The sequence below is a fragment of the Xyrauchen texanus genome, chromosome 18 (assembly GCF_025860055.1).
Source record: "Xyrauchen texanus isolate HMW12.3.18 chromosome 18, RBS_HiC_50CHRs, whole genome shotgun sequence".
NCBI lineage: Eukaryota > Metazoa > Chordata > Actinopteri > Cypriniformes > Catostomidae > Xyrauchen > Xyrauchen texanus.
The window spans coordinates 26,655,390-26,672,880 of record NC_068293.1 but is presented as its reverse complement, the minus strand read 5'-3'; the positions used below and the strand labels follow the sequence as shown (position 1 = coordinate 26,672,880).

Here is a 17,491-nt window from a genome sequence, read left to right as displayed (position 1 = left end):
AAAAAGACCAAATATTCAAAGATAATAAGAAATAGTTTAGTCTCTAATGATAAATTATTATTTTTAAATCTGGTGTACCGGTATGATATTTCTCAGCATCATAAAATGTATATGCTGGTTTCTGCTGAATTTTAAACATCTACAAACTGAGCACAACAATGTTTATAACAAGTCAGAGGAGACCTAGCTAACAACTTTATAACTCTTCAATTTCTTTAAAGATTTAACTAGAGGAAAAATCCATTGCAGATTTAATAATAATAGTAGTAACTCCACTGAAAACAGTGGTAACTCATTTGTGATCATTCATCATCATATGAGTTTACAACGCTTTTAAAAATGTTTTTGTTTTGCAACAGACACAATGTGACTGATTCACTAATAATCTTGCCATAATGATAGATGAATGATGTGAAACCTGCTGGCCTTTTTCTGTCCTTTTAAGACTGCTTTAACTGAGACAGAAGATGAAACAAAACTGGGATGCACTAAATATGAGGTTCAATGAGTGTGAATGGAGTGTAGAGTGTCATTACATGGGAAGATGAATGACCATTCATCACAATATCAGATCAAAGATTAGTGACCTTCTCAGTGTTATCCTCTTATTTTAATTACACTGTCTCAAAAGAATAAATAAGGAAATCAAGCTGCATGAATGAAACAGATTATTTGTTCTTAGTTTCACTTATTGAATGTCTATCCCTCTAGATGCTGCTTAAAGTGTCTCAGAGCATAGCTAAAACCATAGGTACCAAAGTTCTACAATCTTACCCAAATAAAACAAGAGAGTATTATAAAAGTGTAGCTGTTTACGCTCCAGAAATGGAAACAATTCCTCAGTAAATTTAGTAATATCCAAAGTACCTGACCCAAATATCCCCTGACATTAATGAACATGAAGGTTTACAAAATGTCACTTAAAGTATGCAATATAAATCAAACATTTACTGTTTTTGTATATATTACAGACACATCTGCTATTCATTTGCAAACTTCAAGTCCTTTATTACATTTTCCACAATCAAATGAAAGATTGCAGTGATGCATGGTAGCTAAACATTTACTGTAACTGAACTGAAATTATTGTTTGACAGCAAAGTCACACAAATCCAAGCCTCATTTCATACATTTGCTCAGGGACTCATTGTCTTTTTTGTGTCAGTCTTGCACCGATGATAAAAATTACATTGCATATTTCATGTTTCAGCGCATGACCTGTGAATATTTACATTTAGGTTAAACTATGAATTATGAATATGGGTTTGAAAACGTCTTGCTTTCGTGCCAACCACTCTCTGATATACAACCTTGAGTCTTACATCACATATTCTTTACTATTTGGTTTATCACCTCTAATATAATGTAACCAGGTTATGAAATTATCATTTTTGCTCATCAGCGAGTGGCCAGTGAATACCCCATTTTACCAGCCATTTTTATTCCAATTCATGGAAAAACATGATGTTATGTCTGTAACATGCCAACGTGAATTCGTCACACCAGAGACCACATGAACTCAGCGCTCTTGTGAATGTGTACACTGCTGCAGACCGGAAGGAATGGTTTATAATTAAAAAGTACTTAAATATTTATCTTTTTTTGCACCAAAAGCGATCATGTTTCTTTAGAAGACATTTATTTAATCGCTGGAGTCCTATGGATAACGTTTACGCTGACTGTGTTCTTTTTGAAGCTTCAAAAGTCTGATGCTATTTATATTTATCCAACATATTTGACCTCTTCTGCCATTACATTCCCTTGCACTTTCTGTATATAACAGATTTATATTAGTACATGCATGTGTCTGTGTATATATATATATATATATATATATATATATATATATATATATATATATATATATATATATATATATTACTGTATATTTGTCTTATTGTGCATTTCTATATATACTTAGATTTTCTATTCGCTTTTTATTTTTATTCAGTTTTTTTATTATCTGTGTCTTGTTGTATTTTTGTGCACTGGAAGCTTCTGTCACCAAGACAAATTTCTTGTATGTGTAAGCATACTTGGCAATAAAGCTCATTCTGATCACCATTCACTTGCATTTGCACCTGAGATGGCATGAGGTTGAGTAAATTATGAGAGAATTTCTATTTTTGAGTAAACTGTCCCTTTAAAGTTAGTTTATTATCATTCCTGTCCAACTTCTTATGAAAATAGCAGAAATAAATAAATAGTGCCATATAATACCTAAAGTGTTGAAGCCCCTATTGAATGGTTTTCTTAGTATTGTTCTGTCTGGGAGTCTTCGGCAGCCCTATGAACCTTACATAGGAAAATCTGGTGTCTCTTGGACACCACCATGTCAAATATTTAAATTTCTTTTGTGCATATCTTGTGAACAGTTTTTTCATAGAAACTAAATGATTTTTGCCTATGACTACTCTCCTCCTGATGATTCAAATGAAACCCTAACATTAAACTCTGTCCATTACATTGCCCACCATCTTGAATTATGTAATATTTTGTTTTTTTCACTACCATTACTTAAACTTTAGTCTAATTTGCCCAAACAATGGCTCAAAATAATCTCCAGACTGAGCCGTACAGAATAAATAATGCAGAATTTACAATTTGCCACTTTTGAAAAGTTAAGTAAAAAAAGTTAATGTAAATGTAAAAATGGATGTGAGGCTGTATATTGAAATTAAACTTGAAATGCTTCATCAGGACCATGACCTGAGGGTAAAATGTCCTAAAATCATGAGGTTTGTGTCTATGGATTCTGTGGGTCGTGAGGATTTCAAATATACAAATTTTCCCCATATTAACTATACTGTCTCTCCATCATATTTCATTTTTGTAAAAAGTTATGTATCTTTTAAAAGCATTTTAATGAGTAGACAAGCACAGAAGAGAAACTAAATCATGCGCCACTGCACAAACAGAGTATTATATATGACTGGTGGTGGGCGTTAATGTTGGTTGCTGGTTGTAACAGTTATGCATCGTGCTTTCACAGCTTGAAGCCAGATTATTCAACAGATTATTTACTTCATGAATAAACACATTCTGAGGGGAATATACTCGTTATACTGTACACATCAAGTTATATACCCCTGAGTCAAGGACATATTTTGGGAACATAATTTTATGGATTTGTTCTATATTAAGGTCATTGGTATTTAAGGTAACAAGAGGCTTCCAATGGCTGCTGATCATGCTGTGCTGAAAATATATTAATCTGTACATGTGGACAGAATTTGAAAATTCTCAATACACCTTAAAGGAATGTTCCAGGTTCAGTACGAGTTAAGCTCAGTCGACATCACTTGTGGCAAATTGATGATTACCACAATGTATTTAAATTGTGCCTCGTGTTCTTTAAAAAACAAAACAAAAAATGTCTAGGTTACTATTGTAACCCCCTAATGGAGGGAACGAGATTTTGTGTCGATTGAAGCGACACTAGGGGTCTTTCTTGAAGGCCTCGGTTACCTCTGAACTTGAGAAAAGGCCAATGAAAACTTGGCAGACAGAATTTTGCATCTGTATATTCAGGTTTTGAACTGAAGAGCCGAGAATTAGGTTTGGCCATTACAGTGGCTCGGTACAGCGTCCTGGCCGGAGGACACAACGTCTCGTTCCCACCATCAGGGAACGGGGGTTACAATAGTAACCTAGACATTCCCTTCTGTCGCTCACTCAACGCTTGAAGGGACACTAGGGGTCCCTATTCAATCACACCATGCACTGAACCGTGTAAGTGAACTGATGATGCAGGTGCAGGCAGGCAGTTGCGTGCCAAAGCAGCAGGCTGCATCAGACTGAATGTACCCTTCCCCAATGGCCCATAAAAACATCATAAACTTTTTAGGTTCCCAGCATCCCCGAAGGGGGGGGACAAGCGACATGCCAAACATGGGAGCAGGTCGTGCCAGCCGCGCTTTAACTCTATTCGAGAAACATAGAGAGAGAGAAGGCGCGGCTGGCACGACCTGCTCCCATGTTTGGCTTGGGGACATTTAACGCTATAACACGCATCAGGGAAGGCATTCTTTTCCAACTCTTATTCTTTCAGGGGGAAAATAATCCACGGAGACCACATCCTGCCCAGGCTGGGGGAGGTTAAATGTGGCGAATACGTCACATGGGTTTTCAGGCCACATGTGGAAGTGGCGTGGTAGTAGATCCTACCTAGCGAGGGAGGAGTTGCTACAAACACAGCGACCAGTGGGCAGAGGGGACTGCCCAAGGGAGATGCGTGTCCACAAAGAGGGGGACCGTGCCATGGAAAATACACAAAGGGGGATTAATCCGTGATGGCCAAACCCTGTGGAGCACCTATTCCAGTACAGAGTAGTTAGCACCCATAGTGGGTCTGGTCGGGAATTCCTCCGCTGAATTCGCGGACCAGAGGGCTAGGGAGGAAAGACATCCAGGGAGTGCAAGTTTAGTGGACTCTCCAGGAGAAAGAGCGCACGTGATCACCTCAGTGGAGGGGAATGGCGCTATGTGCAAGTGGAACACCCGGTCAGTCGTTCCGTATTACCGAGATCTACGTGTTCGTACCTGGGAGAATATGGGACGAAACCGACTCAACCCTGAGATTGTAGAATCTTGTAAAGGTATTGGGTGTTGCCCAGCCCGCCGCTCTGCAGATGTCTGCTAGGGAGGTGTCATTGACCAGTGTCCACGAGGATGCCACACTTCTCATCGAGTGTGCTCGAACCCATAAGGGGGAGGGCATGGCCTGGGTCTGATGCCGCTAAAGTGATGCCGTCGACGACCCAGTGGGCTAGCCACTGTTTAGAGACAGTGTTTTCCTTTCCGCTGTCCACCAAAGCAGACAAAGACCTGCTCAGAAAATCTAAAGCTCTGCGTGAGGTCCACATAGGTACGCAAAGCATGCACTGGACACAGCAACAAAAAGGCTGGGTCTGCCTCCTCCCAGGGCAGCGCTTGCAGTTTCACTACCTGGTCCCTGAAGGGGGTCATAGGAACCTTGGGCACATAGCCTGGTCGAAGTCTTAGGACGACATGGGTGTCTGCCGGACCAAACTCCAGGCAAGTGTCGCTGACAGAGAACACTTGCAGGTCCCCAACCCTCTTGATGGAAGCGAGTGCGATCAGTAGGGCCGTGTTCAAGGAGAGGGCTCTGAGCATGACTGATTCTAGCGGCTTGAAGGGGGGGTCTCTGGAGGCCTGAAAGGACCACGGAGAGATCCCATGAGGGGAACAGGCATGGCCTGAGAGGGTTCAGCCTACGGGCGTGTCTAAGGAACAAGATGATCAGGTCGTGCTTCTGTAAGTACTTACCATCCACTGTGTCATGGTGAGCCGATATAACAGCTACATAAACCTTCAAGGTGGAGGGGAAAAGCATCCCCTCCAGCCTCTCCTGCAGAAATGAGAGCACTGACCTTCTGTGCATCTCTGCGGGTCTTCAGATCAGGAAGAACACCAATTCAAGAATAAACAAAACTTCAGAGCTTAAAGCTGCCTGGTTATCAGCTGGACCACCTGGGGGTGGAGCCTCCACTCTCGGATGAGTGTGCCCTGTCGCGACAGTGCTTCCGTCGCCGTGTTGAGGCTGCCTGGGATATGAGTGGCGTGCAGTGACCTGAGTCGATGCTGACCCCAAAGGAGGAGATGGCGGGCGAGTTGCGACGTGTGGCGAGAGCGCACGCCACCTTGGCGATTTATGTACGCTAACTTGGTAGTGCTGTCTGAACGGATTAAGACATGCTTTCCCCAAAGTAGCAGGAGAAACCTCCGCAGGGCAAGGAATACAGCCAGCAACTCTAAGCAGTTGATGTGCCAACCCAGTCGGGGCCCCGCCCAGGTGCCAGTGGCTGCGTGGCCATTGCACACGGTACCCCAACCCTGTTTGGAGGCATCTGTGGTGACCACAACGCATCGGGACACCTGCTGTAAGGGGACTCCTGTCTGCATAAAACAGAGGTCTGTCCAGGGGTTGAAAGTCTGGCGGCAGGAGGAGGTGATGAACACACAGTATGTGCTGCGGCACCATGCCCATCTCGGGACTTGAGTCTGAAGCCAGGGCTGAAGCGGTCTCTTATGCATCAACCCCAGCGGCGCGACCGCCGCAGAGGATGCCATATGCCCCAGGAGCCTCTGGAATTGTTTTAGAGGAACCAATGTGCCTAGTTTGAACAGGGTGAGGTATTTCAGCACTGACTGCATGCACTCGTTGGTGAGGCGTGCTGTCATTGAGACAGAGTCTAACTCCAGGCCGAGAAAAGAGATGCTCTGAACCGAGGCAAGCTTTCTCTTTACCCAGTTGACCTGAAGACCTGGACGGTTGAGGTGCCTGAGCACCTGGTCCCTGTGGGTGCACAGTAACTCTGAGCCAGTCATCGAGGTAGTTGAGTATCCGGATGCCCACAGCAGGGTAGGGGCTGCCTCTGCAACCTTCGTAAAGACACGAGGGGACAGGGACAGGCCGAAAGGGAGGACTTTGTACTTATACGCCTGGCCATTGAACGCAAATCATAGGAAGTTTCGATGCCGAGGCAAGATAGAGACGTGGGAGTACGCGTCCTTCAGGTCTACTGCTACGAACCAATCCTGATGCTGGACACATGTTAGAATGTGTTTCTGCTTGAGCATCTTGAAAGGGAGTTTGTGTAAGGCGCAGTTGAGAACTCGCAAGTCCAGGATCAGTCACAAGCCACAGCCTTTTTTGGGTACGATGAAGTAAGGGCTGTAGAAACCCAAAGCACAATTCCCTCCTTTTATACCCGTATGTCCGTGGGAGGGGCATGCAAATTCTGTCTGCCAATTTCTCATTTGCCTTTTCTCAAGTTCAGAGGTAACCGAGGCCTTCAAGAAAGACCATTAGTGTCACTTAATCGACACAACGTAAAGTGAACGACAGAAGGGGAAATTAGGTTACGGTGAGGCATTTATAATGGAAGTGAATGTGGACAATTTTTGGAGGGTTTAAAAGCAGAAATGTGAAGCATGTAATTTTATAAAAGCACTTTATAAATTAATTATTCTGTTAAAACTCAGGTACTATTTGAGCTGTAAAGTTGAAACAGTGAGTATTAAAAAAAAAAAGTGTATGGGATCAATTCCATGCCACATATTTGCAAAAATATAAAGTATTGCAAAATAAAATAAAGTTTTGCAAAAGAAAAAAAGTATTGAGCAAACAAAAAAAAAAATGTTTTAAACAAAAATTAAGTATCACAAACGTAAAATAAAGTATCGAGAGAAAAAAAGAAAGTTTTGCAAACAAAAATAAAGTATTGCAAAATATAAATAAAATATAGCAAAAACCAAGATATAATTAATTGCAAAAATCAACGACTGTTGTAAAAGAAACTAAATAACTTTTATCCTTTTTTATCTCTGCAACAGATTTTTAGGCAGCAATGATTTTGCCACACATCTTTTTCTTTGCAATGCTCCTTTTAATCTGCATTTCCATCACGTGTGAGCTCATGATACAGTTTTGCCTTTGCGCTTCACTTTTCTGTGCGTTTCACTTCATGGCACTGTTTTGACGTGGGGTGGAGTCAGGGGATTGGGGCGTGTACAACGGGCTCAGTGATGCCTCCCTGGAAGTTACGTCATTAGCTTGAGACACGAATCAAACATCATGGCTGAGCACAGGCATGCAGATGGATCTCAGGTATATAAAGTTGATTGTTTCCTTTTATTTAATTAGCATTAAATGTGCTTTAACAGCGTTTGCTTCAGATAAAGAATTTAGAGATCAGTTAAAGCGGTGGATTTATTAGCCATACTCGCTAACATAGCCAGCATCTGCAGTTTTTTCTCTCTCAATTGATTGGACTATTGATTGATTCTTATGTTTATTTTATAGATTATAATTGTCTATACCATAGTATGTTGTCTTCTAAATAAATGTAAACTCAATATTTAGATGTAACATTATCACTGTTAAAGGAGACAATAAATAGATGACAAATAAAAAGTTAAATGCTCGTAACAAACGTGCATGTGTTCTGTCTTTAAATATAAAGTTTTGAAATATAAAATGTTCACATCCCCTATATTCTTAACCCTGCGTTATACAGCTATGTGGCATGGGGGGCGTGGTCGTGTGTCAGTCTGCGGGAGAGAGAGAGCGGTAAGGCTTGTCTCCTGGTTTGTAATTATCTCTAACACCTGTGTCTTGTTGTAGTGATACGGAGAGAGACATTTAAAGGGACGCCAAGTGTCGAGAGGGAGAGAGAGAGTGGATCCAGAAAGCTCCACAGACTGAGTGTGATATTGTTTTGTTTATGTTTACATTTCTACGGCGGTGACCGTCGTATGTTTGTGAAAGAAATTAAAGTGCTGATTTCAAACCTGCTTCGCTGTCTCCTGACTCCTCCATTGCTCAACGAACCTGTTCACAAGATACTTAAGTTCTTACAATGCTCACAGTAAATGTACGTGTATCTAGGTCATCTCATGTAATGATTTGCCATGTCACATTTAGCAGAGAGAATATCCAGATGTCGTGACGAATCTTATTAGTGTTCTGACTCAAAGCTACGGTCATATTCAGGCGGGTCAGCAGCAACAACAACAGCTTTCTCCTGCTGTTTCTCTGCCTCGAGTAGAGCAGGATATAACCAGGTTATCAGCACCTACTCTTAAGAATCAGTCTGTTAAATTTGTTTTGCTTTTGCACAATTAACATTATAAGTGATGTTCTTTTATTGTTTGTAGATCGTTTCCAGGGATGCTTATTTGTTACGATCGTTTAACTTTTTATTTGTATCTATTTATTGTCTCCTTTAACAGTGATAATGTAACATCTATTTATTTATTTATATATTTTTAAATATGGAGTAAACATTTTTTTAGAAATTCATTGTTCCGTGGAATTGCTAGAGTTTGGCATTTCAGGGATCAACACATATGGACGATATTTGGTGGCAGAAATGGTTATCATAGGGACCGCAGCATGCTCAAGTCAACACTGCACTCTGGAGGATGCTCTTTCAACTACATTTTCAATTGGTTCCGTCTTTGTACACGGGTCAATGACATAATGCTCTTATTTTGGAACGGGGTCTACGTACAGACAATTAATTGAATACATATGTTCAAAGATGAACATGTTTTAATTTCTGAAAATGTATACATCTTGATTTAAATTGTTGTCATGTGACAAGAAATCCATTTAACATGAAATTTGTGAACCATAGAGGACCCATGTAGTGCTTAATTACTGTTTATGTTTCTTGGAACATGTTTTATACATTGATTTTTATGACATGGCAGATTAGTTATAGATAGGGCCAAATTACTAAATCATTAAATAAATAATTAAATAATCTGGCGAGCTATGAGGGATGGCTGAAAATGAAAAATTAAATGAAAAATATCACAATCAGCCGGGAGAGGGATAAGGAGGAGAGAGAGAGAGAGAGACAGACAGACAGACATCTAGGTTGTAAAATCTGGTGAAAGTGCTAGTGGAACCCCAACCTGCAGCTTGGCAGATGTCTTCAAGGGAAACAGCATTATTTAATGCCCATGTAGATGCCATGCCTCTAGTGGAGTGAGCTTTGACACCAATAAGGCACTTTATGCCTTATGAGTCGTATGCGAGTGCAATGGCATCCACTATCCACTGTGAAAGCTTTTGTTTGGAGAGCCATTCCTTTAAAGTGACCTGTGATGCAGAAAAAGAGCTGATCCAAAGGCTACATTTGGCTCTTACAGGACACAGTGTGTAGAGCCTGCGAACAGGGATGGGGGAGAAAGCCTGAAGGGAGTGGTCAAAACTTTCGGCACATAGCCTTTCCTGGGTTTAAGAACGGCTTTTGATAAGCTTAGTCAAAACTCTAATTCAATAACTCTAATCATCTCAAAACATGGCCGGTTGGGCCATTCCGGGCCATTCAACCAAGTCTGACAGAATGTGTTTCTGAGTAATCATTTTGAATGGAAACCTCACAAGAATGGAAACCTCACAAGCCAAAATGGGACAAAATACTCTGTAGGATAAAACACTCTGTAGAATCTGCAGTGGGCATCATCCGCTGATAATTTCTCTATTGTGTCTTTTGTGAGATTTAATATCTCTGAGCAGAAAATCGGCACACCCACACTGTTACGGTGGAGGAAATAACGTTGTTGAAGAAAGGCGGCCACCTCATGAACTTTAACATATAACCTTGTTCTGTCATCCTCTGTATCCAACTGGAAATGCCCAGAAGATGGCACCATGCATTTGCGTAATGAGCCAGATGACACAGGAGCCTCTCTGTATCTGGCTGCATGCTGACAAGATCGCTGCTCCGGTTTGGCAGGTAGCCTCCCGCTGGTACGAGAGTGCCTCGTGACTATGATCTTGCGCTTGGGCTGTTGGGACCTCACCGGGGGCTCCGTCTCCGTTTTTCATGGTGGCGACGCAGCAGGCGCACTGAGTTTTGGGGGCTCGAAGAGGAGCATGTGCGAGTCCGAGGTACTGCAGAGGCCCTAAACCTAAGCCCCGCCTCGGCTGGAGGTGCTTAAAGGCCTGCAACTGCTTCTGCACTGCCTGGAACATTTAGGTGAAAATGCTATTGGCATCACCGAACAGGCATGGCTTTGTCCCTGTTACACATCTCTTACAAATTAAGCCAGAGATGGCGCTTGGTGGACACCAGGCTACCCATGGATCTGCCGACAGCTTGAGTAGTGTTCTTGGCAGCCTGGATAGCCATGTCAGTGGCATGGCACACATCCGTGAAGGACTCTGTAACCAGCCTGCTTGTGTCCATTTCCCTCAGCAGATCAGACTGGTAGGCTTGCAGCACCTCCATGGAGCAAAGCCGAGCCAGCCTGACCCACCAACCTGTAAAGCATTACTTTAAAGAAATAGAAAAATCTTGTTGATGAGCTCTTCAGAAGGAGATATCCGGTACTTCCAGTAGGAGGATGCATGTTTTTTTACCCTCAAACAAATGCACAGCCATTCTGGACAGATGTAAAACTTTGTGGCAGGGCGGAGGGTGGGGCTGGGTCGTGATCATACACACCCGGTCTCTTATCAGGCTAATCAAGCCTCCGAGAGGGATAAAGGCCAACTGCAGAGAATTGTGCGGGAGAGAGAGATAGTTTACGGACATGTCCGTCATGTGTGTGTTTGTGTCCTTAGTTTAAGTTTCTTATTAAAATATTATTTTTATCATCAAGCCGGTTCTAGTCTCCTCCTTTCCATTGACTGCTTTACAAACTTCTTGTGTCAAAAAGTTACAGTGATTTGAACAGCTTGTAGCCAATGGGAAAGGAACTAAGGAGAGGAGCCATTTCTATGAGTTCAGGTTTCAGGCTCTGATGGTTTATTCATACACTGAGAGACAATGGCTGAGTTCAGAATGTCATACTACCCATATTACATCTGACATGTCTGTAAATAGCAGAAATAGTAAGAGTAGGATGGCAGTAGGCCATTACGATCTCGACCATTATGAACCCTGCTAATAGTGCAAAGCTGTTCAGCACATTTCTTTAGGTCAACCATAATGTGCTCAGTTTGCTAATGAGGACTTCACACACAGAGAATTTCTCACATTCGATGTAGAGAAGACTGAAATTCCATTCAGGGCCAATAAACATCTCATAAACAATGGGCGGAAAGGGGTCAGGGTTTCCAGGCTAACTGGATGTCAAGCTGAGAGGAAAAATATAACATTCATTTCCCAGTGATTTTGGAGTATGGATAAAGGCTAAAATGTTCCTCACAGAAATGCTGACACAGTCATCTTGGTTTAGTATTAAAACAAGTTATATAGGTAGGCAAGCTATGGAAGAAGTACATATGTCTTGAGAAAAAAAAAAACCTGTAAGAGTTTCTCATTTCAAAGTACAGAGAGGGTTAATGCTCAACTGATCTGTGTATTGAAACTTTGGACTCTGCTGGGCATGACCAATATGTTGATATTGTTAATGAATACAGGCTTAACGTGAAATAGTGGCATAAGGTGGAAGTGCCGCGTTGGTGTTAGGAAAGATTTTTGACTGAACTTTGACTGAACATTTTTTCAACCAGGGACAATTTTATTGTACATGTGAAAGTGCAAAAATACAATGACATTGATTTTGTCAATTTTTCAAAACAAAATTAGATCAACATATTCATGTTTTTGAGGGAACAATTTCAAAGTAACATGAAGCAATGTCAATATATTGATTTGTATATTCAAAATCTTTCAAGTCAAATTATAAAAATATTTATACATAAATCGAATGATCCAACAGATTTGCTAACATCTTGATTAACAAATTAACCCAAGATAAAACGTAGCTGAAGAGCTTGTAAAAGCTAAAAAATCTGAAATTACAGTACAGGTGGCCTGATCAGAGGTGGATCTGGTGACTCACTGCGGTTTACACGCCAGCACACAGAAGTACTCCAATGTTAACTCAAGCTTAGCTTCTGTAGATGACACATTCATCTCTTCTAGAAAACTGGAACAGAATAAGTGGCAAATAAATATTATACATCAAAGGACATAAGGCATATGAGATTAATCATCTATGATGACAATGAATTTACAGTGCTTCCTCTAATAGGACATTTACATTAATAATTATGTTACAAAGCATCAACTTTCCATCACAGAGTAGAGTCGTATCAGAAAAGTAATTACCGTGATGTTGTTCTCTCTAATAAAGAAGCTGCAGCACTTGGCTCTGCTCTCAGATAGGCTTGGTACATAGAGAATGTCTCATAAAACCCAATTATGTTTTTGATGGTCAACTGCTGCTTGATTGGAATTAATTCAATCCTTACAAACACAAAACAATGTATTAGACAAAATTCTATCATTAGACAACCAAAATGCAATTCAACATATCATAAAATGTGAAAACTGAATATGTTTTAAGAAATGCACACAAACGTGCTCATACTAGAAAAAGAGAATGTAACTCAGAGGTAATACATTATAATAGGCAGATTTGTGTAGAGTCTCATTAAAACGGATGGTAAATTATTCATTTTATGGAGGTACTCAGGTTTACCTCTGTTTGTCTGGGAAGGGTATGGCTTCAAATAAATCCTGCAGTTTAGAGTTGGCCATAGCTACCTTAGAGCTTGTGTAGGGCAGCAGTACCTGCTTTACCTAAAAAAAGAAAATACATATAAAGGGTAGTCATTATTATATAGACACTCTGTTAAATGCATTCAGTAAGTTTAACCTTTGGCAATTGAAGATTAAACAGTGATAGTGCATTTTTTATTAAACCTGCTTTACAGCCCTGTCCCAAATTACACAATTGATGTGGACTTCTGGTCTTGTTTCCTAGTGTGGTTCATTAAGGTTATGAAGCTGGATGATGCACACACAATGTGCCCTGATGCAAAGCCCACACTGGTCTACTACCCAACAGTCTATGTTGTATTTCTTCACCCAAATGTGAACTTGTAGGAGGACTGCAAGGGTTGAGTGTGACATTTGGGAGAGGGCCTACTATATTAGAAAGGTAAACTGCATCACAAGTGTCTAAACTAATTTGCAAATATTCCATTCTATGCTCAACTTTTTGTCTTGAATTCTGTTTTTCATTTATAATATACAGTATATTATATAGTTTGCATGAGCTTACATCCTCATATATTTTATTAAGTTGATCACTACAGGATTCATGGTGTAATTTGAAGTTGTCTCCAAAGCCAAAGAGAGCCAAGCAACCATGAGGCTTCAGGACACGCACAGCCTCCTTTAGGAAACCTTCAGGATCGAACCAATGAGCCGCAGATGCAGCTGTCAAGAGGTCCACTGAGCCATCTGGGAATGGCAGCTGCTCAGCTGTACCCACTCTGTGCCAAAAAATTATTAACATGATATGGACACTAGACCACTGTATTGTGTTAGTTAGATCAAGCAATGTTACAGCTCAATACAAAGTTATATTGAGGCATAATGGCATATACAAATGTAATAGTTTAAGGTAGTATTGTTTAATGTCCTTATAAGGAGACAAATATAAGTCATAGGACAAGACTGATTTGTTTATGAAGGAAGAGTAAAAATATGTATTACTGACCTGTAGCTGAGGTTAGGGAACCCTGGCACTGCTCTCGCCTCTTCCAGCTGAGACTCACTGATGTCGATACCCACCACCTGCTGGAAGTGTGGTGCCAGCAGACGGGAGTTCTGTCCTGTTCCACAGCCCAAATCTATGGCTAGCTGATGGGGCTGGCCTTTCTGTGAAATAAGTTTTTACCATAAATAATGCTAACAAGAACAGCTTATCTTTTTCATATATTAAATAAAGCCTACATAAAATGTATATAATACAAGTAATGCTGGTTCCTTTACTGTGTTACTTTGGAGGTGCAATCTGTGATTACATAAACATTACCACTGTCCTCCCAAGAATTTTATCAATAAATGTGGAGTAAAGTGAAACTGGAAGTATATACTGTAGAGTTGATTAAAAGACACCTAATGGATTTCATCATATAAATATGATAAAATAGTTCATGACAGAAGAAATGTAAGTTTCCAACACTTTTGGCTGAGCATTCAGCATTACGTCTTTATGCATTAAGTATAACCATGGTTTATTGGAAATTGTAAAATGATTATTGCATGTTTCTTTGGACGTGGGCCATGGTGGTAAGATGGTATTCTTTAAATTACCTTAGAGAACTGTGTAATAGTATATAAATAAATTAATCTGTACCATGTTTCATTTCAAAGTACTATGATATTTCCATCTGATACCATATATCATAACAATGGTTCCAGCACAGCACTTTGGAAGGCAATGTTAAAAACTACTTTATACATTAGTAGGCTACAACATCATTAAGAGTAAATATGACAATGAATAATGGATTTTATTAAATTCATTATTAATGTAATTGTTATTTTAAATAACATTATATTGTCTGTGATATAGTACGTAATTTAGAAGAACAGCAAACCCCAAATTCCCCAATGTTACAAGACTACTATGTGTGATTCAGCTGTACTGCACACAACGCCATGGATGAATGTCAGACTGTTGCGGTCAAGATTTACAGAAATAATACAGGACAACCCAACACGTCTCACCTTTTTGTCCAGATACTGAAGAATGATCTCCTTTAGCTCATCAGGTGGATCAAAGCGATATTTTTGATAGAGGGATGCATGATGTCTTTCTTCAAACAGTCTGTGAGACATTATCACTGTGACTTCAGAGCAAATATCACCACTTGCACTGAGTAGGGTTAATACATGATGTTGTAAAAACAGGCGAGAGCAGCGAAATACCTCTTAAAACACCGGATTTAACCAATGGTGAAAGGTCTTGGTAGTAGACGGAAGCAGTTTTGTCGTCATTTATGGGGAGGTAACTAAAAGGTCGCAGTTTTTTAGGTTATGGGACGTACAAATCATTCCGGCGATTCGGTTGTTTCGAGACTATCCGTTGCCATATATATATATTCTAAAGATTCACTTACGTCGTCACTCAAATGCATACCTGCCAAACACTTCCGTTTTTACCCACTTTCTCCCGATTTCCACCCATCCTCCCGCTGTACTCACGATTTACAATTTCTCCCGATGAGCTCACGGTTTTCTTCATCCACACTTTGCTAATGGCGAAATCGTTCCAGATCGTTAATTTAACAATGATATAAATTTGAATTATTTTTTTGTACGGTTGGTAAGGGGTCGTCTGAAAAATCCACACATTGTGCTAAAATTGTGGATTTGTTTTTATTGAAAAACAGAAGGTTAAATACTCTATAAGATGTACAAAATTACACAGGTCCAACAATGTATGAATAAAATTACTGAGTCATAAAGAAAAGAAGTACAGGTGAAAACAAAATAAACCAAAGTAAATAACAAAAAAACAAAAAAAAAAAAATCAACAACAAAAAACACATATAAATAACATAAAGATTAATAATCAAAGATAATATTTTTTATAAGTCATGGGTCAGAAAAGTGCTTAGCTCATAAGAAAGGATATAATTTTTTTATCATTAATAACTCAAAAACCATTTATTGCTAAAACTGTGAAAGATGTTGTAAGGGGCCATCTGAATACAGGGTCAATACTTCATCTTCAATTGAAGTAGTATTCAATTAAATGTAGTATTATTGACTGGTACTGTCACTCACTATACGTATATGAAGCAGTCTGCGTGGTTCACCTACTCCATACGGGGGCGCCATCTTACCCTAGGAGGGCACCAAAAACTCCACCTGCTGGAGTTTTCTCACACCTCTTCTTTTTGTTATATATGGCACTTTTCCACTGAACGTTACGGTGCGACTCGACTCGATTCAACTCACTTTACTTTTCTGAGCTTCTTTTCCACTGCTGTTTAGTGCCACCTCAACGTGGGTGGGATTATAGGCTGATCGTCATAGTTGCGCCGCCTCTACTGACATGAGATCATCTTAAATGCGTCACAAACAATAAACAATAATACGACCGCTAGCTGTTAGCTACTAGCTCATTGTACTGCATAAAGCAGTTGTTTCATGTTGATTTTACAGAAGTGTAACAGTTAAACTGGCCTGGTTGTTTTAGAAGTAAGCTTTCCAATAGCTAGTCAACTAAATAAAGTGAAGCTTTCAAGCTGAGTACAGAGTTAACGTACCATCCTCCATTGTGAACTCCAGCCGTGGCTGAGTCCAGGGCACTCTCCCTCCCATTGCTTGCAGGTCTAGATAGCGTCCATTTGGTCAAACCACTTCCACTTTTCCTTGATGGTTCTGTAGTCACTTTTAAGTAGTTTGTTTTTTACATTTCCCTACATTGTTGGTAAGTCCAGTGGTAGCCGTGTCTCAGCTGTGCAGCCAACAGCTGAGACACTTCCTGAAAGACTTTTTCGTTTCGTTCGTCACTAACGAGAGGAAAGTCTGCACCTCGTTTATTGACCTTGCCGTGGTTTTGCGCACAGCCATTTCTTTTTACAATTGGAAAGTCACATGAACAAATGATACTGTTATCGCTGTAGCTAACTTTAAAACTAGCGGGTCCCGTGTCAAAAATCCAGTGACGCTGGTAGTGACGATTATCTCTGACCAATCGGTGATCTGCAGGGTTTTGATGTCACATTTAGTATCAGCTCGGCTTGCTTGGAACCTCGACCGAGGTGGATGGGGGTTTCCACTATGGATAGTACAGGTACTAATAGCGAGCAGAGTGGATTTGAGTAAAGTTGTACCATGCAGTGGAAAAGCCCCATTATATCCACCTTGAAAATTCAGTTATCACCACTAGAGGACAGCAGTCAGCAAAAAATGATCTTGTTGAAGACAGAAACATCTAAAGCAGGCCCTGCCTCTGAAACTAGGAGCAGAAACCAGGTGTATCGAGATGCATTTTAAAGTTATTTTTAACTTGACACAGCATCTAAAAAACAGTGCTACTCCACGAGAAGCTGAATAAACAAAAACAAATTGAAACAAAGATGTTCTTCTAGCACGTTTACAAATGGTAAACTGGATGTTTGAAAAAACGTTCAGTGTGAACAGCCCCTTACAGTAGGTGGAGGTGTTTGGTTGTTGCGTCTTGCTCTCTTGTC

At 40.4% G+C, this 17,491-nt stretch overlaps 1 protein-coding gene and 1 long non-coding RNA gene across 2 annotated transcripts; one reads left to right on the top strand and one right to left on the bottom strand.

Annotated features, from left to right (window-relative positions):
• Positions 1-7,585: 7,585 nt before the first annotated feature.
• LOC127659084 (uncharacterized) lies at positions 7,586-13,712 on the top strand. Its single transcript, XR_007972486.1, has 3 exons — positions 7,586-7,633; positions 13,258-13,434; positions 13,579-13,712. It is a non-coding gene; the product is annotated as an uncharacterized LOC127659084 (long non-coding RNA).
• LOC127659083 (putative methyltransferase DDB_G0268948) lies at positions 12,000-15,528 on the bottom strand. The gene is made up of 6 exons (XM_052148726.1): positions 15,015-15,528; positions 13,999-14,159; positions 13,558-13,771; positions 12,973-13,073; positions 12,600-12,737; positions 12,000-12,417 (listed from the first exon to the last, which is right to left on the bottom strand). Exons 1-6 carry the CDS (start codon positions 15,123-15,125, stop codon positions 12,327-12,329), a joined length of 816 nt encoding a protein of 271 aa, XP_052004686.1. The 5' UTR covers positions 15,126-15,528; the 3' UTR covers positions 12,000-12,326.
• Between the last annotated feature and the right edge of the window lie 1,963 nt (positions 15,529-17,491).